General features: G+C 36.7%; 5 protein-coding genes across 8 annotated transcripts; 1 reads left to right on the forward strand and 4 right to left on the reverse strand.

Annotated features, from left to right (window-relative positions):
- Positions 1–1,567: 1,567 nt before the first annotated feature.
- On the reverse strand, positions 1,568–3,096 carry LOC124337975 (deoxyribose-phosphate aldolase-like). Its single transcript, XM_046792005.1, has 6 exons — positions 2,943–3,096; positions 2,728–2,877; positions 2,336–2,662; positions 2,100–2,255; positions 1,959–2,044; positions 1,568–1,900 (listed from the first exon to the last, which is right to left on the reverse strand). The coding sequence occupies exons 1-6, from the start codon at positions 2,971–2,973 to the stop codon at positions 1,694–1,696; spliced, it is 957 nt and encodes a 318-aa protein (XP_046647961.1). The 5' UTR covers positions 2,974–3,096; the 3' UTR covers positions 1,568–1,693.
- A 329-nt stretch (positions 3,097–3,425) lies between these two features.
- On the reverse strand, positions 3,426–4,851 carry LOC124337969 (nucleolar protein 58-like). 2 transcript variants are annotated; one of them, XM_046791998.1, is made up of 2 exons: positions 4,753–4,851; positions 3,426–4,687 (listed from the first exon to the last, which is right to left on the reverse strand). In XM_046791998.1, the coding sequence occupies exon 2, from the start codon at positions 4,663–4,665 to the stop codon at positions 3,601–3,603; it is 1,065 nt and encodes a 354-aa protein (XP_046647954.1). In that variant the 5' UTR covers positions 4,666–4,687; positions 4,753–4,851; the 3' UTR covers positions 3,426–3,600. The 2 variants fall into 2 exon arrangements, with proteins under 2 accessions (XP_046647954.1, XP_046647955.1); XM_046791999.1 differs by having other exon boundaries at positions 3,426–4,672; positions 4,753–4,843.
- Positions 4,852–4,951: 100 nt separating this feature from the next.
- Positions 4,952–6,254, reverse strand: LOC124337981 (phosphatidylglycerophosphatase and protein-tyrosine phosphatase 1-like). Of its 3 annotated transcripts, XM_046792011.1 has the most exons (6): positions 6,083–6,254; positions 5,865–6,016; positions 5,705–5,785; positions 5,456–5,647; positions 5,234–5,386; positions 4,952–5,092 (listed from the first exon to the last, which is right to left on the reverse strand). In XM_046792011.1, exons 1-5 carry the CDS (start codon positions 6,093–6,095, stop codon positions 5,255–5,257), a joined length of 570 nt encoding a protein of 189 aa, XP_046647967.1. In that variant the 5' UTR covers positions 6,096–6,254; the 3' UTR covers positions 4,952–5,092; positions 5,234–5,254. The 3 variants fall into 3 exon arrangements, with proteins under 3 accessions (XP_046647967.1, XP_046647968.1, XP_046647966.1); XM_046792012.1 differs by lacking the exon at positions 4,952–5,092 and having other exon boundaries at positions 5,171–5,386; positions 6,105–6,254; XM_046792010.1 differs by lacking the exon at positions 4,952–5,092 and having other exon boundaries at positions 5,171–5,386; positions 6,083–6,253.
- A 2,423-nt stretch (positions 6,255–8,677) lies between these two features.
- Positions 8,678–10,115, forward strand: LOC124337979 (DNA-directed RNA polymerase II subunit rpb1-like). Its single transcript, XM_046792008.1, has 2 exons — positions 8,678–8,892; positions 9,223–10,115. The coding sequence occupies exons 1-2, from the start codon at positions 8,872–8,874 to the stop codon at positions 9,937–9,939; spliced, it is 738 nt and encodes a 245-aa protein (XP_046647964.1). The 5' UTR covers positions 8,678–8,871; the 3' UTR covers positions 9,940–10,115.
- A 364-nt stretch (positions 10,116–10,479) lies between these two features.
- Positions 10,480–14,396, reverse strand: LOC124337954 (chorion peroxidase-like). Its single transcript, XM_046791982.1, has 14 exons — positions 14,263–14,396; positions 14,045–14,075; positions 13,622–13,940; positions 13,312–13,517; positions 13,056–13,232; positions 12,766–12,974; positions 12,520–12,691; positions 12,182–12,379; positions 11,893–12,019; positions 11,629–11,811; positions 11,377–11,545; positions 11,110–11,311; positions 10,889–10,994; positions 10,480–10,774 (listed from the first exon to the last, which is right to left on the reverse strand). Exons 1-14 carry the CDS (start codon positions 14,317–14,319, stop codon positions 10,705–10,707), a joined length of 2,226 nt encoding a protein of 741 aa, XP_046647938.1. The 5' UTR covers positions 14,320–14,396; the 3' UTR covers positions 10,480–10,704.
- Positions 14,397–17,014: the final 2,618 nt, after the last annotated feature.

Here is a 17,014-nt window from a genome sequence, read left to right on the forward strand (position 1 = left end):
TGTTTGAGCAACTTTAGCAAGTTAAAAATAAGAATTCCTACTTGAGCATTTTTTTTGGTCACTGCCAAACCGAAAAAGGATGTCGAGCGTGACGGAAATGGTCATCATAATAAAATGTCGGCTTTTTATTTCGTAAAACTAAAACAAGAAAAACCAAAGTTAAAAGTTCAATGAGCTGCGGAAAAAACAGTTGCCAAAAAAAGTGCAAAAAACATAGGTAAACGGTACTTATTACGGTAAGAATCAATGTTTGGACGCCAGGAGGGTACTATTTTTTTGCGGTGTTTATATGTTTCATGCGAAATATCCCGAATTCCTAACGGGTGTGTTCTTAACTTCTTATAGCTTCCCAGTTCAGAAAAAAAAAATCGCGAATCGTTATTTTTGCGTGTGCATATGGTCTTCGTCGAAAACAATGCAATTTCAGGATAAAAATGAGCACTGACCTTCACGTTTTTTTTTCAACCTGGTTACAGTTATGAAAAGAACAAAAACAGAGAGAACAAAGAAATTAAATAATGAACCATTATTAAAATAAGATAAGAAAGAATTCCCAAAATTCTGAATTTTGTTCAGATATCTAGCTACCGAGATAATTGAAATAAACTCGACGCCGTGCTTGACCTACAGTAGTCGGGACCATTTCAATTGGCTTTTGACCGCAAGCGGTATATTATTATTGAGTGAGCGCGTGATCCCTTGGATGATTGAGTCGGTGGAGTCGATGACTCAGAAATAAAGCCATCGGTTCTTCACGCAAACAGCAAGGAGGAGGAAGTTTTCAAAGTGCAATGACGCCGCTAGCCATTATTATTTCCTCCACTCACGACGTCGCGTGTCTCTGCAGAAACGTGAACCACCCGCCCCACCACTCGTTACCTATAAGAAAAATGTGGGACAACTTCCCTGTTACGCTGATTCCATAACGACGACGGCTTCCTATAAAAACTTCGGTTGTCAACTGTTTTTCAGCACACTCGTTCCAGCCAGCTACCAAGAATGTCGTACATCAAAATTGTAAAACATTTCAACAGCTTTTTAGTCTTGATGTGCAACCATTTTTTAAACTTTCTTTTGTCTTTAACTCAGGTTGCCCTGGTTATGCTTGCTGTCGTCGTTTTGGCCGATGCCTATCCCGCAGAGAATCCTCGTCTTGTCGTAAGCAATGGACAGATGGAAGGTATAAATTCCCTTAAATATATCGAGTTAAATATTTGGTCATTAGTGTTATGAAATTCTTTGTAGCACCCCAAAATGTGCGTGTCACTCGTGACGACAAGTTTCCATCACCTTCTGCAGGAGGCAAAGGCTACAAAGGGCATGTTGGACCTGTCTACACCTTTGTCAAAACCGATCCTAAAGCCAATTTCAAATGGGGAGTCCGCCACCGTGCTGGTGTCCAGTACAGTGGCTAGAAATCTAATGATTGCATTACATTAATTTCACATTTTCGTCTTTCCAACATTCGCATTTGACGCATGTTGACACTAGTTCACTCATTAACCTTGTTATCCCGTATTTATTTGAAATTTCGAATCAATTATTTAATAAATGTGCAAAAACAATATAATTTGCTTCCTCCCCGTGGATCCTGTATAATGTATTATTCTAAGCTCAATAACAAATAACTACATAGAGATTCTGGGTTTTAAACAGAGCGTAGTATATGGGAATGCGTGCGTCCAATTGTCTCTCAAGCCATGGGCATTTCTTCCGCCAGAAAATAACCGCCTGTAAAGTGGTTGGTCAGGTTGCGCTCAATGTCGTTAAGCAGAGCCGATGCTCCTATGCGGAACAACTCAGGTGTTAAGTAATCATCACCCAGTTCTTCTTTCATAAGCGTCATCCACTGAAGCACATCCTTGGAAGTTCGAATACCGCCGGCAGGCTTGAATCCTACCTTCATAACCAGTAAACAATGTATTAACATTAAAGATAAGCTTGTTAATATAAAATACTTTGAAGCCCGTCTTTCTGTTATAAGCTCGAATGGCGCGGCACATGACCAGACCAATGGGCAGTGTTGCATTCACAGTCTCTTTCCCTAAACAAATTGACGATATAATTCTCTTTAGTAATATATCGAAAAAAAATCATACCAGTGGAAGTTTTGATAAAGTCTGAACCAGCCATCATGGCCACAAGGGAAGCTCTATAGATATTGGTTAAATTGCACAATTCTCCCACAGCCAAAATGGATTTCATGTGGGATTCACCACATGCCTTTCTCATCTGAACAAGCTCATTGTACAACTCTAATCCAGCAAAAAATAGTATTAATCTTTGAAATCTTAAAAATACATTTACATATTGATAATTTATACTAACAATATACCTTTCCAGTTTTGAGCTAAAGCTAGTTCTCGGTTGATGACAATATCAATTTCCTTGGCACCACTCTGAACAGCGAACTCAATCTCTGCCAATCGAATTTTCAGAGATGTTTGTCCTGTGGGGAATCCTGTTGCAACAGAGGCAACTGGGATATTTGCTCCCAGCCTTTCTAGTCCTAGACAAGCATCAGCTACTCTAGCAGGATACACACAAACTGCTCCAGTTGTTAGCAGTCCATTACCAATGTGAAGCGCAGTGGCAATACTATCACTCAACGGATAGGCAGCCTTAGAACAAAGTCTTGCCACATTTGAAGGGCAATCATCACCTGCATGAAATAATCAAAGTTGAAATACCAATAACCATGTACATACATAGGCCACAATTTAATACCAGCTAGTGTAGTAAGGTCAATACACTGGATGGATCTTGCCAGCCATTCCACTTGATGGTCAGCATGTATTGAGCGGCTCGTCAGCAAGTCTTGAATCCTTCCCTTGACAGCTTGATCGTTGACACACGAGCGGTTTACCCATCCAAGATCTAAAAAGAGTCAATATTTTTTCTAGTACGACGAATATTCATGATATAGGAAATATGTGATTTACCTAGAGGAATCCCTGAATTTCTCTCTAACATTTCTTTAAATTTCCGCTTTTGGAAGTTCTACAAGTTCTACAAGTTCTACAAACTTGTTTTGGATTTGACGGCGAACGACAGACAAGGATAACGACGTAAATAATGTGATGCTACCCAACTCAACGTGTAGATGGCGTTGCACGTAAGTGAGCGACTGAGCGCGAAAATTTGTACAGATTCATAGAGGAAATCCGTAAGAATTTTTTTTTTAAATAAAAGTTGAGGTAAATAAAATACTTCATTAAAACGGATAAAATTAAGAGTACTTAAAAGATTTTATATTAATTCAATAATTCCTTACATTGGCCATTGGGCAAGATAAATTTTGAAATCTGAAGTTACGCGATCTCAGTTGCGACTTGCGACCTGGTTGCGACCTAATAAGCTTTTAAAAAATTTTGCATGTAATTTTTCGCTAAGGTAAAAAAAGAGGTAAAGGTGTTGAAAAAGAATTCACATTAAATTTATATTGTAACAAAAATCCAAAAATGTTACAAAACAGAAAACAACCAACATTGTTGGTACAATTTTATAACACTGGACAAATTAGAATGGCAAGTCGCTGGTGGGAAACGAAGCTTTGGTTTCAACAATTTCATCATCACGAGTAGGTCTAGTAAGTTATTTTTATTTTGTTAGTCTTCTTTTATGGATAGATTTTGATGTAAATTTTGGAACACTCCGACCAGGAAGACTTCTTGTCCTTTTAGCAAACGTACCAGCTCTACTGATGTCATTTTTTTTCAATCCATTCTTCATGGGCATTTTAGGTTCCAATTTCTTATTAGCGACAGTTTTGTTCTGCAATGGAGCCGATTTCATTATTTCAGTCTTGTTTGATTTTGATTTCAATTTCTTGCTGCTGTCCTTAACTGCTTCCAAATGTTTCACACTTTGCTTAACTTCTTCCGTCTTTCGCTTTTCCTTTGGGGGACTTTTCCTTTCTTTTTCCAATTTTTCTTTGGGTTTTTCGACCGATTTCGGCCTGAAATTCTTTTTTTCTTCTTTGCTTTTTAATGGAGATTTCTTTTCACCAGCTGGCGTTTTTTTGCGATCCTGTTTACCTACTGCTTTCTTGTCATCTTTCTTTTTGAAATTTTTATCCTCTTTTGCAGTTGGCGCCTTATTCGAAAGTTTGCTCTGAGTTTTCTTCTTCATCTCCTCCTTCGGCAGCGTTGTTGTGGCGGTTTTGCTTGAAACTTTCCTGCCCTCGGGCTGCTGACGGGTCTGTTTTGCGTGACGGGTGTCACTTTTTGATAGTTTCTCTGGAATCTCCTGATTAATTTTCTGGCTTCTTACGTTACTTCTAATTTTTACCGGTACGTACTTGTTCTTTTTTTCTTCTGGTGAATTTTTTCTACTTGGTCCATTGAAAGATTTGAGAGATTCCACATTCTTCATACTATTCCTTGTTGAACCCGTTGCTTTGGAATAACAATCCTCGTAGCTTGAATTCATAGTTGCGCTCCTTCCGGTAGACTCCACAACGTCTTCTCCCGCGCCTTCCTCATCGTCGTCATCATCACTGTAACTTTGAAAACTTTCTCTTTCAGAAGAACTGTTTTCACTCTGAGAAGAACTGTGATCGTCATCATCCCTGTCACTGCGCTCCTCAGCTGAATTATCGTCATTTACGTCTTGACCGAAGCAAGAAAAATTCTTCTCGAGATACTGCAAAAACCTGTTGCACATCTTTTGTCTTGATATAATAAACCTTATATGAATAATATCAACCACGAATTATTAGGCAGTAAACAAAAAATTTAATTTAAATCGTACCTCTATTTGTGATGATTAAGATCACATAAATTACCTCAACAATAAGATCAAATTGCTTGTTGAAGAGAGGTAATAAGCGCACCATGCCCTGTCCACACTAAGCCCACAACTGTACTGTTTTCTAAGTATTAGATCAAATTTGTTGCTTCACTTATTATTTGTAACCCTTTTGTTGAAATTTGGAGGGGAAACAGCGGAAAGGGATTGCACAATTCTTTTTGCCATTTTGTCGGCCGTCGTTTACGACCATGGAATTCAGAAATTTTTCTGTATCTTCTTCGTACTGCCCGTTGCGGGGAGAAGCTGAACAGGTGATAGCTTTATAAATCATGCAGCTTTTCTAGATAATCAAACGGTAGTATGTAGAGACTTAATTAAAGCAGGACAATATTATTGCTATGTAGAGTTCAAAAATTGATAAGATTAAAATTTCTTTATTCTTCTTCCTTTTTTGCATATTGAGACAAAGTGAACTTCTTACCATCTAGTCACAATAAACACATTATGTTGAATTGCACAAAACTTCATTTTTATAGAAAGTATCCAAGGCTTCAACTTTATTAGGAGGAAGGAGAATATGTGGCCTCACAGATTTCAGATGCAAAATAGCTTGTACTGGAGTCCAGCCATGTTTCTAAGTATTACACAGAAATATTTTTACTTTTTTGCTGCTATTATACATGACAATCAATAATATTAATACCTTCATCAAGTAACAGGCAACTAGAGCAGCACTTCTTGAACGACCTGCTTTACAGTGCACATATACCACACCACCTTTAGAGACTGTATTGTTCATGAATTCCACACCCTCTAAGAGCATTTTTTGAGGAGGTGCTTCAAACATATCAACCACAGAAAAGCGAATATTTTCAACACCTAGCTTTTTCCATTCCTGTTGTAATGAAATATTTTTATGAATAGAAATTTAACACAAATTAAATAAGCAAACCTCTGGTTGATTTGTTAAATATCTAACTTCATAATCTTCATTAAGGGAAACAATTGCATTAACTTTTTCTTGTTCAACGAGCTGTTTAAAAATTGACAGAACTTGAGATTGAGTGGTAAAACATGTTAATGAAAGAATACCTCTATAAAGTGATTAGTACCTCTCGAGTTTTATATCGTAAAGGCAAAGCTCCCAGAATTACATGATTGTCGACGTGATTATACCACTGTCTGCTTGATATCTTTTCCATCATTACATTGTATGCTAATGAAGGGAAAAATAATATACGGGCAAAGATTGAGGACATCTTGTCTAAAAATAAATATAGATTTAAGCATCTGGATGAATTCTAAATTATTACACAAATAATCTGTAAACCTGACGTTTCCATTGAACGCACATAAAATGAGTTGTGAGGAAGCTAAATATTTTCCTGTACTGCCATTTGTTGTGGTTGCGATCTATGGACGATTCGTCTGCTATTTGTAATCAAATACACCAACCGCGCAGCTGCGGAGCCGAGACGAGTCCACCAACTCGAGGTATACTGAAAGCACTGAAAGCAGTAGAGAAGCTTTACAAATGCAATAAAGGCTGTATTCCACTATACGACTCATTTACCAAGCCCGAATAAGTTACCTTAGGCACCGGAGAAAATATTTGTACCCATTTCAACAAGTACGTTAATCATTATAAAGCCCTCGGAGATCGAAACACTAATTTAGGTCACGCATGCATGCTGAAATGACCGGTTTCACCGTTCACTACCTTTTCCGGATGGCTTAAAACATATATAACCCGTTCTGAATTAAGGACAGCATGATGGGCACAGATATTCGTCAATCGAATCATTTGTTAGTGTTTCATAGTAACTTAATATATAGACTATGTAAAAGATAAGCTGAGAAATGTAGAAACGACGAGTGGTAAAACACGTAGGAAGCGGATATGGAAGGTCCGCGAAAGGTTCAGTTACGCCCACTTGCCGTCTACACGCAAGGTAGGCCTAATTGGAACAGCAAACGACAAGTTTTTGTAAATAACAGGTATTATTTACACCAGGGAATTATTGAAAACAACACGCCAAAAATGGAAAAACAATTGTTGACGAACCAAATGAATCGGAATAGTGGAATAGAAAGCGGATTTGAGGTGAATCGGGCATTTCGAGGCAAAAATATATTTGAGTGAAAAAAAAAAAAAACGATATTGACAAAAACGATTATTAACAGCTTTAGAAAAATCAAATCAGCTTTTTAGACCTTCTTGGAACATGGAACGGTATAAGCAACCTAGAAGCGAAGTGCAAAAGAATGGCCGATCCGCCTTAAATCCACCATTGTGTTTCCAATTCATATATCTTTATGTTATTGCGCAGATAATACATTTCGGTTAAATTGAATCTAGCTTTTTATGGCACGCTCTTCACAGCTCGTGTAGAGCAACATTTCTCCGTCTCGTGTAATAAGCACCACCGCCAACAATAACGGAAATGTTGAATAATTCAGAAATCAGAACATTAACATTTGCATAACGTCAGATTAACTCTAATAAGTAAAAATTGTCCGATGTGAGCTTGAATGAGAGGTAAATTTAATTTTTATTATTTTTTCTATCAGAGCGGAACTAACTGTATTGATTCTTATGGTTACTATACCGCCGAGCGCTGTGTGCTCACTACACGAACCACATCCGCTACACTTCTGTTTTTATTTAGCACATTTAATAACAACTTAAAAAATTGTTTGACGTATTTAAGCGTGACAGGTAAAATTTTTTATTTTAGCGGATCATTCCGTGTCGATTGGATCAGCAGTTGGTGGTAGATATCTTACGATCCTTATTAATTCTACTCCATTTACTTAATAAAATGATAGTAATTTTGCGTTCAAATAAAAAAAAAAAAAAATGTCCAATTTTTATTTTTTGAATTGGACCTAAAGATCGTTAGCGGTATAGGGCTTTTTCACGTCGCGAAAATCCGACTTCCAGAAATCTGGCAACGCATGATATTTCTAGTTTTTTTCGTTTACATGGCAAAGGCCATAAGAATCTAAGTGGCTTCAATAAAAAAAATCTAATGTTTTTAATTCGGATTATTTCTTCAAAAGAATTACACAGTGCTCTAGGTAAGATATTGGTCGTTAATTTGATGTATAATTTACTAGGACTAAAAAATTTTTTAGGGCTAAAAATTTAAATGTAAAACTTTGTTTTGGTTTTTTTGAGGGAAGAATGGGGAGAAGAGAGAGAATGGGACGAATGGGGGAGAAGAGGAAACGTGGGTCCCCTTTTTTTTCGTACACCCTCCTCCCTCCCATTCTCCCTCTTCTCCCCGTTCTTCCCTCAAAAAAACCAAAACAAAGTTTTACATTTAAATTTTTAGCCCTAAACAATTTTTAAGTCCTAGTAAATTCTACATCAAATTAACGACCGATATCTTACCTAGAGCACTGTGTAATTCTTTTGAAGAAATAATCCGAATTAAAAACACTAGATTTTTTTTATTGAAGCCACTTAGATTCTTATGGCCTTTGCCATGTAAACGAAAAAAACTAGAAATATCATGCGTTGCCAGATTTCTGGAAGTCGGATTTTCGCGACGTGAAAAAGCCCTATTGACGATTCCCCCTTGCTTATAATAAACTGGCGCTAGCGTCTTGACTTCACATAAAAGGGACTAAAGATTTTATTTTCGAAACATGATAGTTTAAAATTTTCAAGAGGTGCCCGATTAAGCCAGCATAACAAAGTGCTATTCGGATAGCTGTCCTTGGATTGGTTAATCGATTTGAACTAATTCTTTACCTTTCTCAGACTGGTTTTATCTTCTCCAATATGATCGATCAGCAAAAGAAACTAAAAGAAAGCCATTGAATGTTCTGCCGAATGTAGGTTATAAAATATCGGAAAATATGTTTGGAAAACGCCAGAAGTATATGGGTGGCTCAAACCAGTAAACCACACGAGAGAAAACAAGGAAGCAGACGGATCGGTTGGAGAAGGCGGAGACTTCTCTGGATGTACACACTGGATATAAATACGTTAACATTTTTTTGTATTGGTATCAGTTCTCAAGTTTCATTGCAAAGCTTCTTCTTAGCTTCGAAATTCATCTAGCATAACAAGAAATACAAAGATATCAAACGCTTAATTTTTTCATCAGCATGAAACACGGCATTCCCAAGGTAATAAGTTTTGTATATAAGTATGTAGTATCTTCCATAAAAATCCGAACGCCATTTTTTTTCAAACAGCCCAGTTTAATGTATTTTCTTTTTTTTTAACTTTCAAGACTTTATATTATGTGTAGAATTAATTATTTTACAAAGTTCATTTATTAGAATTAAGAAGAAATTGCCCAAATATTTTTTAAAAATAAAGAAAGAGACGAAGGTGTTCGGATTTTTATGGAAGATACTGTATATCAGGTTCAGCTGGGCACTTCTTTATTTTATGTAGATAGCCTAGTAATTTTTTGTATTTTTTGTATTTCTTTTGAATTTTTTTGCGCACAGTTTTTCTCTATGATCTTACCGATACTGTTAGCTTTAACATTGGTTAGCTTTGATGGAATCTTATCTGCAGCAAGCGACGAAATGATTGAACCAAAAATAGATCACTCCATCAAGAAAAATCAATCAGAGAGGCGTGATCATCATGACAGTTACCAAGGCGGTTACAATGAATATCTTCGACATCCGTTGAAATCACACGACAAGCATAAGAGACCCAGACCAAATTATGGAGCCCCTAAATCACAACACGGGCCACCCAAGGGAAAATACGGTGCACCCAAGCCAAACAATAAGGCTTCACCATTTCCGGGTTATAGCCAATCAGCTTACAACCCATCTTCGTACAGTTCTTATTCGGATTACAGTCCTCCAGAATACAGTCACCCAGATTATAGTTCATCTGAATATAGTTCTGCCTCTTACAGTCCTCACGCTTACAGTTCCCCAGTCTACAATCCCCCAGCACCTTATTCTCCCCCATACGCTACAAGCTATGATCCCACAGCTTACTCCCCTTCCATTTATCCTGAAACACCGTCGGCTTATTACAACGAACCTACTTATCCTCCCCAATATTCAGATCCTGCATATCCCTACAAAAACAGTGCAGATACAGATAAAGGTGGGTATAAGGGAGTCTCTAATAACGACAACAATAATGGATTCGCAGATTTTGATGATTTCTTCAAGCAAACCCAGAAGTTTAAACAATTTTAATTTAGATCTTTATTATTTTATTTTTTTAAATTGACTCAATAAGAAAGTTACGGAATTATATTTCCCCATTCAATTGTTATTTTTTTATCATACTACGGTTTCAGTTTTGCTTTATACCCCAGTTGATGAATGACGCTTATTGTGTTGTTGATAGAATAAAAAAATGTTCTAAATTATATGTTGGTTAGCCTTTACCATTCAACAAGCACGCATATTGTACAAAGGATAAGTATAATTTTTTTAAACAGAACAATAAAAATCCATTATTTTCAACCACGTCAAGAATTACCGAATTTCAGGATAGGCCTACCTGCATGTTGTCTCAATCCCAGATTCCTCTGGCTGCGCTGACTGCTGTATCATCCTAAAAAGCTCATCACTATTATTCACTTGAATATCAAATTGAGTAGATTCTGTTTTGTAGCGTAGAAATTTCATGAGTACGGAACTGACTATTTATTTTAAATTATTAATCATTTGCCTAAACATATATCTAAGACTTCATTAAACTAAAATAACTATCTATTGATGACATATGGATTTCAATTGCATCAAAGCTTTATCTTTATTTCAATTTTCAAAGACCATAACATTTTTAGGATCTTGTGGAAAGCTGGCGACATCTTTCTCTTTGTTATGTTAAGGAACAAAGTTACTACCCCTCATTGAAATTTCGGATAATTTTTAAATGTAATATTTTGCAATATTTTGAAAACTTGAAACTTGAAAACCCGAGCACAGTAAAGATCAAATTTCAAAATGAATTTAGAGAGGTAACATTTTGGCGAAGTCAATTCCAGGGATGTTGTTGCACGAAACAGGTTTGTTGAGTAATCTGAGAAAGTATATCCAATCCATGCAGAGTTCCCGATAAAAGTCGAGGTAATATATAAGAAAATTTAAAAAATAAATTCTTGATAGCACAGTAGCCTAAATTGAATATACGTACTCATCAGGAGTGCGGAAGGCTTTCGGTTGAATTTCCTTGATAGTGCCGTCGCCATTACTGCAAATTATGCGTGCCATTGACATTTTTTGAATCTGGGCAAGTTGATCTATATAAATGAAACGTTAAATAATTACATGTAGGTTAAATGAAATATACTTTTTCCATCTCATGGAATAATAATTAGGATCATCAATATATATCAGATTTTTATATGTTTATACTTGAAGTGAAACCGGTAGGTTGATCGATGTTGTTGGTGTAAAATAAACGATCTGTTCGCCTCAAATTTAAGAATTGTATCGCAAAGATACCAGCAAATGTGGGGCCGAGTTCAGCATTAGGTAATGGCTTTTCAGTGACTCCACCAATGTACAGGTCTACATCGTACACTGATTCATAGACAGATTTCATTGCAGAAACCACCTCCAAACAGTTATTTTGTTCCGTTAAGTAAAATGATACAAGAAAAATAATTGGTTAAAAATTACTTCAGAAGGAGTTCGCGGTAATAGATGGTCAAAACTTGTAGGCTGAGTTTGCAACAAAAAGTTTGATGCCAAGTAATACAACATTGAAACGTATGGAGGCAGACCATGATCTCTTCCTCGTTGAATGTTAAATGAAATCAGGTCCATGCCCAGTTTTTCTCCCTTAGCCCTTTATAAATATAATAAATTATATTACCGAAAAAGAAAAAAATACCATATATTTCATATATATTGTTTAGATATCTGGATTACTTAAACAGTTGACTTGTAAGGTCCTCGGCAAAACTGTTATCCACTGCCTGGGCTGGAGTCTGAGTAAGTCCACGTAGGGCATTGTCTAAAAATTGTACATTGGTAAGAAGGCGGGAGGGATTCAAAAAAGAGTCGGATAAAAAATAGCTATCGCCGCTAGTTCTTCCGTCTTTATCAAATAGCCTTTAAGATAAGAAAAATAGCTAGTTTATTTTGAATTTCAGTTAGAATTGTTAAAATCATTAAAAAAATATTGTCTCGTACCGTACAAAACTTTTAACTTGCGAATGACCCATCCTGTAAGCGGCTGTAGAGAATTCGGTAAACACAGCTGGGTTTCCATTATAATAGCCGTACTCAGGTGACATCACTTGAGCAGCCAGAGCGGGACCTAAGACAATCGTTTTATCTAGAATTATTTCAATTTTACACAAAGAATTAAGAAATCACGGGACGCACTGAATATATATAGGAGCCTATTAAATACCGATATACAAATGTCTTTGGAGAATGTAAATGCATGATAAGAAATTTAATTTATTAAAAGATATACCGATAATAACGGGCAGGTACTCGGTGTAAATAATGTGCTGCATGATTGCGATTACTATACGACGAGCGTGTTGATAGTAGTACTCGTCTGTTTGGTTCGGAACCGCTTGGTACAAGTATCCTGTAATGCGGTTGTGCTCACGAAGCCAAATAGTGTGCATTACGGTCAAAAGGGGTTGTTCATTAACCCTGCCGTCACCTATTTGTAAGTAGACAGAAAAAACATACAGTAGATATTGAAATTCAAAATCGAGTATCAATAAATGGTACTATTAAAAATATGCTTTTCGAACGGATAGCAATTTTTTCAAAGATTTATGTAGCATCAGAGTAAAAGACCTGCATCAAAAGCGGTAGTTGAAGTATTCAATAGGGGCAACATATGGCGTCCGTTACTGATAAACGTCTTCAACCTGCCTCTACCCGAAGTACTATCTCGCAAACTTGTCGCTTTTTCCGTTGTACTTCCGTACACATTGGAGGCGTCAATCCAATGTGTTAGAAGGTTAATCTAACGATATAATTCAAAACTTCGCTAAAAACAACGCTTGATCTGCATATCCCTTACGTGGAATTAATGCTTACCTGTGCTCGCATACGAGGAGTAGTACCGTCCAAATTTTTTCCGTATAATGACCGTATGAATTGAATGCAAGTGAAAGTACCGTCGGCCGATGGATTGTAAGTTGAATCGTTCAGAGGAATAATAATGGGAAGGCATTCGGGATGAGGAGTGGTCAGAAGAGTAGTGCCTATGCTATCAGTTGAGCAGCACGCGAATTCTTTGCCATCATCTATTCCCCGTTTTGAAATGAATATTGAAAAAGGATTATGTTATTAATTGGTGTCTTGATACTTATTTTCAATGTCCTTACTGTTTTTGAAAGTGGGAGTAAGTGTTAGATCATGATCAAGGAACTGGCCCCATTGCATCGCCAGAAGAGTTACTGCGGGATTTGGAACACTGTCGTTCACCAAAACGGCAGTTGAAATTGAACGAGGGCTTGGCAAAGGGTTTTTCGTCAACTTGCTAGTACGAATCGCTCCAATACCTTTTTATTTCCGAGTAACAATAATATAAAAGCTAAATGAGAACACCTTTAAAAGTTAGGTTAACAATATATGTCCTACCGTCACCATAACCCTCGTTCGAGTTGACAATAAGACGAGAGAAGATGGAACCTGACTTTCCATAAGATGGAACGACCAAATTGTTACACGTTCCATCGATATTACGGAACTTGGATGTAGCATCGCAGGTTTGTCGGTTATCAGCACCGTTTCTAAAATTTTTCGTCTGACCAAAATCTCCAATCTTCTCCGCTGGGATTCCCAATCTTTTTTTGAATAATAAAAATAATAATAATAATTTAAGTGCAAAAATGAATAAAATCCCCTTAAAACGGGATTTATTATTGCCATTTTTGTGTAAAAATCTCACTTATCACTCAAATACTTCCGAGCAACTAAATAGACAGCGGCTTCTTTTGACTCTGCCGCCACTTCTGGATCATGTGGTTTGGAAGCGTGACGACACGGATAATTCATATTCTTTTCTCCAACATTGGTTGTGCCATGATTTTCGTCTATTTTGCGGACTTCCTTTGAAATCTGGTTTTCCAGTTTCTCCCACTGTTCTACATATTTTCTGCCAATTCTTAGTGCCTCCGTTAGCTCATCTTCTGGGATATGTATTTCTTCTGTTGACCGTTGTGAAGCTTCAGACTCGAACCGTTTGACGAGAGATGCGAGCAAGTCATCTTTAATTGGTAGAATAAAACAATATATCTCACAATTGGTAATAAGTCTGGACTGTTCTGAACTTCACTTGTGACTTATTTAAGTTTATAAGTTTTCAACATACCTTCTATTAAAAAGGCGCTCACATCTGGCATCTGTTAAATACAAATATAAAAAAAAAATGAAAAAAAAATCACTGATAAAAATATCATAAGTATTGTTTATTACATTTTATATTTTTTCTGTAACTCTTAATTCCTTATCTCTCTAATGTATTGATACAAGAAAGAATATGATAACTTACTTATCTATAGTATTAAAGTAAAGAAATGTGTTTCTTACCAGTAAACAAAATAAACCGACTAGGATCGGCACATTAAAGTAGGAAAAACCTGACATTGCATAAATTTTTTTAACTAAAAATCTGCCCACACTTCTCGAAAGAAGACTAATATTCTGGTAATGTGACGATCAACTCATGTTTAGAACTATATTTCATTCACGCTTTTATAGTCTGTCATTCGTATATTTTTTTTTTACATTATTATGACCACAAAGCTAACATGTTGAAGTAGCAGGAACTCTACAGCTTTTCTTTTCAAAAAATGTTTTCTGTTCAAATCCCAGCTGGATCAATATTTATAAACTGACTGTCCTCGATGGTTTTTCCAGCTATTGGACATTCCAGGATATCTATTAGATATACCTCTATAGAACGTAGCTTAAGTTATATGTATAAAACAACTTTTTTCAAATTGCATGAGCAAACGTTCTGAAAAGTGGTTTCATGGTGATTCATCATGCAACCACCAACATCTGCTTGAACAACAACTCTATGACTGTTTTGAGACAGGACTGCGAAAAATAGCAGCGACCATACTTAAGCGCCGCAAACATGTAAGGTTATATGGATGTAATAAATGGTTGTGTGTCGGATGGAAAAAGAATTGAAGTGATGGAGTGCGACGAATTTTTGAACGAAAAATTAAAATTAAAAAACGAAAATTGGATCATCAACAACCTAACCAACAACCTAACCTAAATCATTGCTATTTTATTTCATGGGGATTTCAAATTTTTAAAAGAGTAGAAAATATATTTCCTGAATGCTTTTCGCCTGCTACAATAGCCGCAATGCGCTTCGCTTTTTCCGACTATGCGCAACAACGGTCTCTAAAAGAGAGAGAGAGAGAGAGTAAGCGTGGTTTTTGAACGCGGGGCGGGTTCAAATCCAGGATGAGCCCATGCCATATTTCATAAGTAGTTAAACATGTTAAAGTATCATTTAGAGGCACGTTAACATTGCAAATGTGGTAGCTTGGCCGAGCGATCCAAGGTGTTGGTTTAAGGCACCAGTCTTTTCGGGTGCATGGGTTCAAATCTCATCGCTGCCAATGTCAAATTTGCTCAAACTGTTTTAGCATAGCTAGGAATTGTTAATTACTGTGCACTTATAGAAAACGTAAACGGTTATGTGGCCTAATGGATAAGGCTTTAGGACTTCGGATCCGAAGATTGCAGGTTCGAGTCCTGCTACGATCACTCGCATATTCTTTTATTGAGTATTTTGATATTTTGAAATGTGGGAGCGCGAATAGTTAAAAACAAAAGATTCGCAAACCATTTGCAATTGCTACTGGTTGTAAGCCAAAGTACACATCAGAGTGAACACCCGAAGTGTGTATTCCCGCCCAACAGATTGGTCTAAGGAGTGGAAGCAATGATTCACTTAACCCGTTAACTTATCATCACTTTATGAAATAAGATAACTAAATAAATTATGAGGAAAAGGTGTTATAAATATCTTATATACTATTTTTATTTTTAAATTTTGGGTCTACTCATACGTATGTCTCACTACTGCTCATAAAAATACGCAAAGATTTAAAAATTAAAATATTTGCAATACAATATATTTTCGAAGTAATAATAGAGGGATTTTAGGGATAGGATTCGCAGTATACATTGGAAATTTTCAGTTTGTGTGCCTGATTCATTTCATTCGTAGGACAGAATGTAAAAATATAGCGTTACATATTTTACATTCTGCCTGCTAAAAATTTGTATAATAACTTTCCTACCGTTGATGACAATCAGCTTTAACAGGTGACAGTTCAAAATTTTTTTGTTCTACAAATTTCTTAATTTGCTGAAGATGGAAATCACAGAGCCTTCGTCCTCGTTTAAAAAAAACTTACTTTTTTAAACGCATCTTGGACCGATTCAAAAGCAATTTTTTTTTAACCTTAAAGTCGTTTTGAGACTTAGAAATTTCGCCGTCTTTCTCAGACATCTTTTGATAGATGCTGTCGGTGACGCCAATTACAAAATGTTCGTCGACAGCAGTGAGCTAACCTCTCAGGGAGGAGAAGAAATGGGGTCAGCTCATTGCTCCATTCCCCCTCGAGGTCATTGATTGGTTAGGGTCATTCCTTCTTTATAGAGAGGCAAGCGTAGCATTACTTCTAGAAATTTTCAGATAGTAAAACTTCGGTACGTTTTTTACGAAAAGGTGACGGTTGTGGTAAGGCTCTCTCTTCTCGAGTCACTTTTTTTTAGTTCAAACAGCTCCGTCTGGACTGCAGTCAGTTCGGCATCCTTCTCAGCAAACCTCTTCTTCAGTTTTGCGGCCATGGTTTCGACAAAGTCGTTGTCTTCGATTTACAGTGACAAACGACTTTTCACTGTAAGATTGCGATGCATCGGGAATCGATGTAAGTTATAGTTTTTGAGCAGAGTTCTCACGCTCTGCGCCTTAAACGTTTCAAAGAGTCAATCTTCTCTCAACATTCCACTGTTGCAGCACTACTCCCTTTTTAAATTCTTTTCCCATAAAAAGTTATGAGAAATAGAGAGATTTTCTAGAAACCTGTATGTATGTTTAGGGGAGGGGGAAGTCAGCCATTTTGGATGCACGTCTTGGAGGAAGAAGGCACCAAAAGATCAACTGGGGTAGACGTTATAAGGAAAAATGGGGGATTATAGTGAGGAAATGCAATCCCCTTGGGACAATCAAGTTAGAACTTCTTGTTCTTTCTGTTTTTCTTCCTCTTTTATTCTTGTTGGGTGTGTTGTTCTTCTTGCCTGCTTTGAA

This window comes from Daphnia pulicaria, chromosome 4, assembly GCF_021234035.1.
Source record: "Daphnia pulicaria isolate SC F1-1A chromosome 4, SC_F0-13Bv2, whole genome shotgun sequence".
Lineage (NCBI taxonomy): Eukaryota > Metazoa > Arthropoda > Branchiopoda > Diplostraca > Daphniidae > Daphnia > Daphnia pulicaria.

Coding starts and splice junctions, on each gene's coding strand:
- LOC124337975 (XM_046792005.1), bottom strand. CDS start 2,973: ATGTTAGAGAGAAATTCAGGGATTCCTCTAG. Junction 2,663..2,727: donor TGACCTTACTACACTAGCTG/GTATTAAATTGT, acceptor TATTTCATGCAG/GTGATGATTGCCCTTCAAAT. Junction 2,256..2,335: donor TTTAGCTCAAAACTGGAAAG/GTATATTGTTAG, acceptor TTGCTGGATTAG/AGTTGTACAATGAGCTTGTT.
- LOC124337969 (XM_046791998.1), bottom strand. CDS start 4,665: ATGTGCAACAGGTTTTTGCAGTATCTCGAGAAGAATTTTTCTTGCTTC.
- LOC124337981 (XM_046792011.1), bottom strand. Junction 5,786..5,864: donor TACGATATAAAACTCGAGAG/GTACTAATCACT, acceptor ATTTTTAAACAG/CTCGTTGAACAAGAAAAAGT. Junction 5,648..5,704: donor ATTTAACAAATCAACCAGAG/GTTTGCTTATTT, acceptor TCATTACAACAG/GAATGGAAAAAGCTAGGTGT.
- LOC124337979 (XM_046792008.1), top strand. CDS start 8,872: ATGAAACACGGCATTCCCAAG. Junction 8,893..9,222: donor TGAAACACGGCATTCCCAAG/GTAATAAGTTTT, acceptor TTTTGCGCACAG/TTTTTCTCTATGATCTTACC.
- LOC124337954 (XM_046791982.1), bottom strand. CDS start 14,319: ATGTCAGGTTTTTCCTACTTTAATGTGCCGATCCTAGTCGGTTTATTT. Junction 13,233..13,311: donor GAACGAGGGTTATGGTGACG/GTAGGACATATA, acceptor GGAAATAAAAAG/GTATTGGAGCGATTCGTACT. Junction 10,995..11,109: donor ACCTACCGGTTTCACTTCAA/GTATAAACATAT, acceptor TCATTTATATAG/ATCAACTTGCCCAGATTCAA.